This window comes from Notolepis coatsorum (genome assembly GCF_963971535.1).
Source record: "Notolepis coatsorum genome assembly, chromosome: 7".
NCBI lineage: Eukaryota > Metazoa > Chordata > Actinopteri > Aulopiformes > Paralepididae > Notolepis > Notolepis coatsorum.
This window is the reverse complement of record NC_140171.1, coordinates 17,807,187-17,817,591: the sequence shown is the minus strand read 5'-3', so window position 1 is coordinate 17,817,591 and position 10,405 is coordinate 17,807,187. Positions and strand designations below refer to the sequence as shown.

Genomic DNA, 10,405 nt, shown 5'->3' with positions numbered 1-10,405 from the left:
CAAATTGTACTTACCTGCACTATTTTTACCCTGCTTACTTTTATACACTGCCTATCAAATTCATGTGTTGGTTCTATGCTAATTTTATATGCACTGTAATTTTAAGAGAACTATCTTATCACACTTTTTACTTCTTACTGATGCACTGCTCTGTTGTATGTTAAATACCCTGTTGTATGTCCGTTCTATTTTATAATTATTAGACTATTTTTAAACTGAATCATTTTAAACTAGTTTTATTATTTGTATTACTGAATGAAACTGTAAACAGAGAGCCTATTGGGATGCTAGATCATAATGTGAAACACTGTGATTTACCATACCTTGCTACTTGTCTATCTTTTTTATGCTCGCTTATGCCTGTATTTTTTTACTGTTGTGAAGCACTTTGAACTGCAACCTCTGTATGAAAAGTGCTATACAAATACAGTTATTATTATTATTATTATTATTATTATTATTATTATTATTACTGTTATAAACCTCAAATAAAACCAAAGGTATATCATTAAGGACAACACAATGACTAACATTTAACCAATATTTATTGAATAATAAATAACTAAATAAATGACTATATATAAAAAAGAATTCTCACATGTCTAATGGCCAGGTCACTGGTCTAATGGCTAGGTCACTGGTCTAATGGCTAGGTCACTAGTCTAATGGCCAGGTCACTGGTCTAATGGTTAGGTCACTGGTCTAATGACCAGGTCACTGGTCCTAATGGCCAGGTGACTGGTCTAATGGCCAGGTCACTGGTCTAATGGCTAGGTCACTGGTCTAATGGCTATGTCACTAGTCTAATGGCCAGGTCACTGGTCTAATGGCCAGGTCACTGGTCTAATGGTTAGGTCACTGGTCTAATCGCTAGGTCACTGGTCTAATAGCCATTCTGGGCCTGCTGAGAGGTCCGCCAACTCATCCTCACTATCGCGCGGTCGCAGCTACAAACACTGGTCTGACTGGAAACCTTTTTGGGGCCTGCGGGCCACTCTGCAGGGAAACTCCCAGTGCTGTGTGAGTCTGGACAGTGCATTTGACTGATTATATTGTGAATACTTGTCTCTTTCAGAGAAAACCCTGATCGGACGTTCTACTGTTCTTTGAAGGCGGCTTGTCCCATCGCCAGAGACACGGGTGAGTTCTCTGCACTTTACAGGCTACTGTTTCTGTCGCTAGGGAGTTACGAAAGAGAGAGAGCGAGATGGAGGTGCAGGAGGGATATTTAGTCAATAAAATCGTAAATGGTGCATTTATATAGCGCTTTTATCCAAAAGTGCTTTACAATTTGTGTTCCCTCACATTCACTCACACATTCACACACCAACGGCAGAAGCGACCATGCAAGGCGCCAACCTGCTCATCGGGAGCAGTTAGGGATTAAAGGTCCCATGCATTATAAATGGCCTTTTCCAGTGTTTAGCATTGTTTCCTAGCAATTGGGGATTATATCAATGTGGTCTGTGTCGTTAATTATCATATTGACTCATCAGTCTAGTCTCGAGTTCACGAGATCTTCCCTCACTCAACTAAGCCGTTCTGATTTGACGTATTGCTGATGTGAATAAGGTACTGATTTGCAGTAACGCCCCTTCTATGGTTGTAGCACATAGTGTAACCCGACACTTCCTCAAACGGGTTTGACAGAGAGGCAGAGAACAAGCGAGCGAGAGAGAGAGAGCGAGAGAGAGAGCGAGAGAGAGAGAGATAGAAAGAGAGGGAGAGAGAGGGACCGCACGGTGTGTGTGTAAAAATGTGTGTGCGTGCGCCGCGGGGATGGGTCTTCTCTCACACACAGGAGCATTTACACAGGTTACACAGGTGTGTCCCTCTCTCCCTCTCTATCTCTCTCTCGCTCTCTCCCTCGCAGTCGGGAGCACTAGCTTATCACTGTAAAAATATATTTGCGCATGCTCCCACGCTCACGCCGTATTCCGATCCGTGCAATAATAATCACAGAGGTATATATTGTCATTTGAAACAAGTTTACCAATGCATTGTCCCGTGGGATTATGCCCCCCCCCCCCCCCCCCCCCCCCCCCCGCACTGAAATTAATTAGTCTCCCCCTCAATCCTCTCTCTATCTCTCTCTGTGCCAGTCGCAGACTGTGTGGGTGACTGTCACTCAAAGCGCTTATGGGCGGAGCCCATCCAATAACAGCCTGAATTCCAAAGGGAGAAAAATTATGCTTTTGAGTACTTGATTAGAATATAAAACAATGAATAAAAAAAAATTTAAAAATAAAAATTACAGATGTGTTCCATAGACTCACAGGCATTGTGTAAAGTGCCCAAATAGTGCAAGGAATAGCAATGCATGTCCCCTGTCTTGCTCAAGGACACTTCGAAGCACGGGTTGTAAAGCACTATATAAATGCACCATTTACCATTTACTGTACCCGTCCGAGACTTGGTCATACTTCCTGTGAGAGTTAGACTCTGATACTGGCAATGCGCCATACGATGGTAAGATTGATTATACCTTTTCTGACCCAGACAGCATGTTTCAACAATGGCTGTTGATCATGAACATGTGTACAAAATTAAATAATAATAATAATTATTATTATTATTATTATAATTATAATAATAATAGTAATACTTTTTTCTTTGTATATAAAAAAATTTATAGACAGACCAATAGACCCTAAATAGACAGACCAATGTGTTGAAAGCCATACAGTAAACCTAGCCTGGTCATACAGTAAACCTAGCCTGGTCATACAGTAAACCTAGCCTGGTCATACAGTAAACCTAGCCTGGTCATACAGTAAACCTAGCCTGGTCATACAGTAAACCTAGCCTGGTCATATAGTAAACCTAGCCTGGTCATAATACAGTAAACCTAGCCTGGTCATACAGTAAACCTAGCCTGGTCATACAGTAAACCTAGCCTGGTCATATAGTAAACCTAGCCTGGTCATAATACAGTAAACCTAGCCTGGTCATACAGTAAACCTAGCTGGTCATACAGTAAACCTAGCCTGGTCATAATACAGTAAACCTAGCCTGGTCATAATACAGTAAACATATAGCCTGGTCATACAGTAAACCTAGCCTGATTGTATGATAAACCGATTGGTCATACTGAAAGTGCATGGGTGCGGTTTGTTGGACCATGTGTCAGGGAGATATTTCAGAGAACACTGGAGCACACAGATTAAAGGCAATAAACTTAATTTTAACTAACATGTCGACGCAGGGTGCGTCTTCATCAGAGTCAAACAGTGTGTGGAGACAGTCATTCACTTATATAAGTAGTATACATTTATATAAATACATATTTGTGACATGACATCGCTTGAATTAGAGCAGTGAACACAACTTCCTCATTTGAGAACCCTAGAGGCGGGCTTGGTAACCAGGTGGTTTAAGAGGTGGTAGGTTTGGTTACACTATGTACCTCTCTGTCTCTCTTACATTTCCTGGTTATTGTGGGTTGGTTGGGTTGATGCGGGTTGGTTGGGTTGGTTGGGTTGATGCGGGTTGGTTGGGTTGGTTGGGTTGATGTGGGTTGGTTGGGTTGATGTGGGTTGGTTGGGTTGGTTGGGTTGATGTGGGTTGGTTGGGTTGGTTGGGTTGATGCGGGTTGGTTGGGTTGGTTGGGTTGATGCGGGTTGGTTGGGTTGGTTGGGTTGATGCGGGTTGGTTGGGTTGGTTGGGTTGATGCGGGTTGGTTGGGTTGGTTGGGTTGATGTGGGTTGGTTGGGTTGGTTGGGTTGATGTGGGTTGGTTGGGTTGGTTGGGTTGATGCGGGTTGGTTGGGTTGGTTGGGTTGATGCGGGTTGGTTGGGTTGGTTGGGTTGATGCGGGTTGGTTGGGTTGATGTGGGTTGGTTGGGTTGGTTGGGTTGATGTGGGTTGGTTGGGTTGGTTGGGTTGGTTGGGTTGGTTGGGTTGATGTGGGTTGGTTGGGTTGGTTGGGTTGATGTGGGTTGGTTGGGTTGATGTGGGTTGGTTGGGTTGGTTGGGTTGATGTGGGTTGGTTGGGTTGGTTCATTGGTTGGGTTGATGTGGGTTGGTTGGGTTGGTTGGGTTGGTTGGGTTGGCTGGAAGACATGTAACTTCTCCCTTCATTAACATGATGCATGTTGTTCTTTACAGATCCTGGCCTTTTGTTTCAATTTCCAGAGGATTTCAGTGATGAGGTACTCCTCTTCATTATGTTTGATGTGAGGTGAGGTGATGTGAGGAGAGAGGATGTGAGATGATGTGAGATGATGTGAGGTGAGGTGAGATGATGTGAGATGATGTGAGATGATGTGAGGTGAGATGATGTGAGGTGAGGTGAGGTGAGATGATGTGAGGTGAGGTGAGATGATGTGAGATGAGGTGAGATGATGTGAGGTGAGGTGAGGTGAGGTGAGGTGAGGTGAGGTGAGATGAGATGAGGTGAGATGAGGTGAGGTGAGGATGTGAGGTGATGTGAGATGATGTGAGGTGAGGTGAGATGAGGTGAGATGAGGTGAGATGATGTGAGGTGAGGTGAGGTGAGGTGAGGTGAGGTGAGGTGAGGTGAGGTGAGGTGAGGTGAGATGATGTGAGGTGAGGTGAGGTGAGGTGAGGTGAGGTGAGGTGAGATGAGATGAGGTGAGATGAGGTGAGGTGAGGATGTGAGGTGATGTGAGATGATGTGAGGTGAGGTGAGATGAGGTGAGATGAGGTGAGATGATGTGAGGTGAGGTGAGGTGAGGTGAGGTGAGGTGAGGTGAGGTGAGGTGAGGTGAGGTGAGATGATGTGAGGTGAGGTGAGGTGAGGTGAGATGAGGTGAGATGATGTGAGGTGAGGTGAGGTGAGGTGAGATGATGTGAGGTGAGGTGAGGTGAGGTGAGGATGTGAGATGATGTGAGATGATGTGAGGTGAGGTGAGATGAGGTGAGATGATGTGAGGTGAGGTGAGGTGAGGTGAGGTGAGGTGAGGTGAGGTGAGGTGAGGTGAGGTGAGGTGAGATGAGATGAGGTGAGATGATGTGAGGTGAGGTGAGGTGATGTGAGGATGTGAGATGATGTGAGATGATGTGAGGTGAGGTGAGATGAGGTGAGATGATGTGAGGTGAGGTGAGATGATGTGAGGTGAGGTGAGATGATGTGAGATGATGTGAGATGATGTGAGGTAGGGCTGGGCGATATGACCAAAAACGTTATCGCGATAAAATTATAAAATTATTTTCATATAATTCGATATCAATAATTATCGTCGATATAATGTATGTCAAGTTTAATTAACTTATTATGCTGCTGCGAATGTCTCAAGTCGAGTTGATGTCGTCATCAGTCCGCGCACGTTAGAAGTTAGCCGACAAGCGGAGTATCTCATGGCAATGTAATAAATATGACACTAAAATACTCTCTTCCGCCACAATATATTGAAACGACGTCCACTGTATACCCACACTACTATGAACGTGGCCTCAGAATTCACGCTGCACACATACTCTGCACGTAAATATATAAAACATCGGCGTGCAAGCTAGTTAGCCTAGCCAGCCTGTTGTCTTATTATGCTGCTGCGAATGTCTCGAGTCGAGTTGATGTCGTCATCAGTCCGCGCACGTTAGAAGTTAGCCGACAAGCGGAGTATCTCATGGCAATGTAATAAATATGACACTAAAATACTCTCTTCCGCCACAATATATTGAAACGACGTCCACTGTATACCACACACTACTATGAACGTGGCCTCAGAATTCACGCCGCACACATACTCGGCACGTAAATATATAAAACATCGCAGTGCAAGCTAGTTAGCCTAGCAAGCCTTGTTGTTGAGTGAGTCCTACCTCTCTACCCAGAGGTGCAGCGCGCGTCTATACAAATAGTAGCTCTAGTTCTGCAGACCCCTCTCTGATTGGTTGAGCTCCATTTCTGCAGCCCCCTCTCTGATTGGTTGAGCTCCATTTCTGCAGCCCCCTCTCTGATTGGTTGAGCGAAGCCCCTCGCGCGTAAGGTTATCGAGGTGCTTTGAGGTGCTTATCACGGAATCCGCCATGATTTTCATTCAGTGCTTCAGCTCACCTGGCAGAGCAGCGGTCCTGCGGTCCTGCGGTCCGTTGTTGACGAGTTCGAATCCCATCAAATTTTTTTTTTAACGTGATTTTTTTTTTAACATGTATTCTTTCGCCGGTTAAGGTTAGGCATGGTTAAGGTTAAGGTTAAGGTTAGGCATTGTTTCGGAGTTGGTTAAGGTTAGAACGGTTAAGTTTAGGCGCTGTTAAGGAGCTGGTTAAGGTTAGAGTTTGTCTTAGAGAATGGCAATATTCTTTCTATGGTTAAGGTTAGGCATGGTTAAGGTTAAGGTTAAGGTTAGGCATTGTTTCGGAGTTGGTTAAGGTTAGAACGGTTAAGTTTAGGCGCTATTAAGGAGCTCGTTAAGGTTAGAGTTTGTCTTAGAGAATGGCAATAGACAGCCTATTTCCGCGCGACAGCTCCCAGCAGAGGGGCTGCAGAAATGGAGCTCAACCAATCAGAGAGGGGTCTGCAGAACTAGAGCTACTATTTGTATAGACGCGTGCAGCGCTGGGTCTCCTTCCTGGTCTCCTTCGCTCTCGGCCATCTCCTTCACCGATTGGTTGTTAGTGCGTGCTCATATCCAAGCTTGGAAAATCGATATATCGAAACTTTGCGACCACGTTTCATGTTTATTTCGAGGAAATAATTTATCGCGATAGTTATCGTTATCGTTTTATCGCCCAGCCCTAATGTGAGGTGAGATGAGGTGAGGTGAGGTGAGATGAGATGAGGTGAGGTGAGATGATGTGAGGTGAGGTGAGGTGAGGTGAGATGATGTGAGGTGAGGTGAGATGTGTGAGATGATGTGAGGTGATGTGAGATGAGATATATACTGTTATAGATTAAAGAAATACAAGGAGATAATAAAGAGCATAACAGCATGAAAAGCTCAAAATCATAAAAATAAAGAAGAATAAAATGTGGGCCAGTTGGGTTGGGGTGTACTGTAATAAACTGAGCTACATGACCAGGCTGGACCCACTCCAGTCCTACACACACACAGACACACCATTCTCTCTCTCTCTCTCTCACTCCCCAGGAGTCCAGAGGGATGTTGCCAAGGTTCTGCTTCCCCTACGACATACAGAGGTCAGCACCATCCTGGGCTTGTGTCGCTGCTTTATTTACTACATTATTAGTTTGAGTTTGGTTCTGTTTCTTTCCTAAAGTTCATCATCTATCTATCTGTTTGTCTTCCTGTCTGGTTTTTCGTCCATCCATTCATCCATTTGTCTATCTCTCTGTCCATCCACTCATCCATCCATTTGTGTGTCTCTCTGCCCATCCCTCCATCTCTCCCCCCTCCTTCCATCCATCCATCCACCCATCCATATATCTATCTATCTATCCATCCATCCATCTCTCCCTCCCTCCCTCCATTTCTCCCTCCCTCATCCAACTATCCCTCATTTCATCCACCCATCCATCCATCCATCCCTCCTTTCATCCATCCACCCATCCATCCACCCACCCATCCACCCATCTATCCACCTATCTCTCCCTCCATCCATCTCTCTCTCCCTCTATCATATATCCTCCCTCTCTCCATCAATCCATCCATCCCTCCCTCCCTCCCTCCTTCCATCCATCCATCCATCCATCCATCCATCCATCCACCCCTCCCTCCCTCCCTCCCTCCCTCCCTCCCTCCCTCCCTCCCTCCCTCCCTCCCTCCCTCCCTCCTCCATCTCTCCCTCCCTCTCCCCTCCCCCTCCCTCCCTGGCTCCATGTAGAGCGAGAGAAGGAGTAACAGTGCAGCACTTCACCTTTGTGCTGACTGACCTGGAGGGATGTCAGCGCTTCGGCTTCTGTCGCCTTGCCAACAGCTCCCAGACCTGCCTCTGTATGCTCAGGTACCCTCATGTGTGTGTCAGGTCGCTTTGCATGAGAAGATGCTTTCTGTATCCAAAATGTCCTAAAACCTTGGTATTGAGGGCACCGCTCTCAGCTGGCTCAGGTCCTGCGACGACAGTGGCTCGAGAGGTAGAGCAGTCGTCTGGTAATCCGGAGGTTCCCAGTTCGATTCCCGCTCCTCCCAGGCAGAGTGTCGAAGTGTCCTTGAGCAAGACACTTAACCCCTAACTGCTCCCGATGAGCAGGTTGGCGCCTTGCATGGTGGCCTCCGCCATTGGTGTGTGAATGTGTGAGTGAACGGGTAAAAATGTGAGGAACAAATAAAATGGTAAAGCGATCACACTTCACTTCACAACCACTCCTCTGTCTGGTTATTCTTCAAGGTGTTCCCCAAGGGTCTGTACTCAGCCCACTCCTTTTCATCATCTACATCCTCCCTCTCGGTCAAGATTCTCCGCCACTTCAACCTGGACTTCCACTGCTCAGATGTACCTCAGCACCAAATCCCCCCCACAACCCACCCCTCTGTCACATCGACTCCTGTCTGTCTGCACTAAAGGCCTGGATGCGACAACATTTCCTCAAACTCAACAGTGACAAAACTCAACTCCTCCTCATCGGCTCCAAGTCCACCCTCAGCAGAATCAACAACCCCACACTCAGACACTCAGCCTGGGTGTGATCTTTGATCCACCCTCTCCCTCGAGTCCCATATCCGCCAAATTGTCAAAACCTCCTTCTACCACCTTTGCAATAATTGCCACCTCTCAGACCGTGCTGCTGAAACACTGATCCACGCCTTCATCTCCACCCGTCTTCACTACAGCGACCCACTCCTCTACAGCATCACTGCTGCTGCTCCATCAATAGACTCCAACTGGTCCAGAACGCATCCACCAACTTCTAACTCACACACCAAATCCTGGAACCACCTCAATCCCCTCATTCCTAAAAGACCTCCATTTGGCTTCATGTCTCCCTCCGGATCAACCACAACATCCTGGTCTTCAACTACAAACCCCTTCAATTATACCCTCCATATCTCACTGATCTCCTCTCGCCCTACCAACCCTCTCAGTTCCTCAGATCCACCTCCAGCCTCCCTTATCTCCAACCCCAAGTCCAACCTTCACAGTTTTGGGGACAGAGCTCTTCTCCAGGGCAGCTCCCAGGCTCTGGAACTCTCTCCTCCAAAAGACTCAGAGTCGCTCTCAGTTTTCCAATCACACCTCAAGCCACCTGTGTGTGTGTGTGTGTGTGTGTGTGTGTGTGTGTGTGTGTGTGTGTGTGTGTGTGTGTGTGTGTGTGTGTGTGTGTGTGTGCGCGTGCGTGCGTGCGTGCGTGCGTGCGTGCGTGCGTGCGTGCGTGCGTGCGTGTGTGTGTGTGTGACAATATAAATGTTAATGACAATGTGAATCCTGCACATGTAGTCTGCTTGCAACTACCTTCCATGGTTCTACCATATTGAAACCAACTTCAAATTGCTCGCAGCTACCTTCTAGGGTTCTACTGTAGTGAAACTCACTCTTATCAAATTGCTTGCAGCTACCTTCCGTGGTTCGAAGTGTTTTACAAACTCCTCAACAACCTGGCTGATTACCTCACCAAAGGACAGGTGGGAATCTATTGTTTGTACATAATTTTCTTGTCATTCTCTGTCTGTCTGTGAAGGGATCATTCATGTTTTTCATGTCCATCTGATTTATCACAAACTAGGAGTCCTTTTAAGGTCGTCCAAAAAAAGCACACGCACCAGTGGTTTTGTCATTGTGGTATTGGACAATGAATTCGGAAGCAGTGTGTCAGCATTTGTCAACAATGCACGTGCAAATCAGTTGGGCTGAATTAAAACTAAAACAATGCTATATTCAAGTTCTTCTATGTAGTTGACAGTGTTGTGAAACAGGCTGTTTGGACAGTGCTAAGATGGGACATGGTTTTTTGTCCCACAGAAGACCCCTCACAGGGGACATATCATTCCGGCTGCACCCATCTTTCCAGGCTTTGCAGCAGCTATAGACCACTGCACTTCCTCGTTACATTAATTAAGCTCATGGGAGAGAGAGCGGGGGGAGAAAATTAATGAATGTAGATGAGAGCCTTAACATTAAGTGGTTGTAGCTACGGCTATTCAGGAGACTCATGCGTATAAAAGTATATTGGATCATGTCTCCAGCACCCCCACAGCCGTAGTTACAACCACTTAACGTCAAGGCTCTCATCCACATTCATTCATTTTCTCCCCCCGCTCTCTCTCCCATGATTTCAGAATACCGGAAGTGTTGCGGTGGTCTATAGCCAAGCGGATAGACTATTAACAGATTTCTCTCTGATATAGATATTGAATTTCGATGCAGCCGTTAAAATAAAATAAAATTGCTTAGCATCTCAGATCAGGTCACCGGCGTCAGTGAATTCTCTGCAACTTCCGGTAGTTTTACGGTTAGCAATTTGGTCATGATAAATCATAACTTTCCCATTGAATCTGTTTAATAATGTACGTTGAATGGATATAATTAGCTTCATAGAACCGTATGCC

General features: G+C 46.0%; 1 protein-coding gene across 1 annotated transcript in view; it reads left to right on the top strand.

Moving 5' to 3' along the window:
- The window catches only part of dennd1c (DENN domain containing 1C), a gene marked incomplete at both ends in the record, with an annotated part of 47,016 nt that overhangs the window by 3,625 nt on the left and 32,986 nt on the right, over positions 1–10,405 (top strand). Inside the window, 5 exon segments of the mRNA XM_084318199.1 lie at positions 1,076–1,140; positions 4,107–4,150; positions 7,052–7,101; positions 7,746–7,865; positions 9,412–9,481. Coding sequence (XP_084174325.1) covers positions 1,076–1,140; positions 4,107–4,150; positions 7,052–7,101; positions 7,746–7,865; positions 9,412–9,481 — 349 coding nt within the window.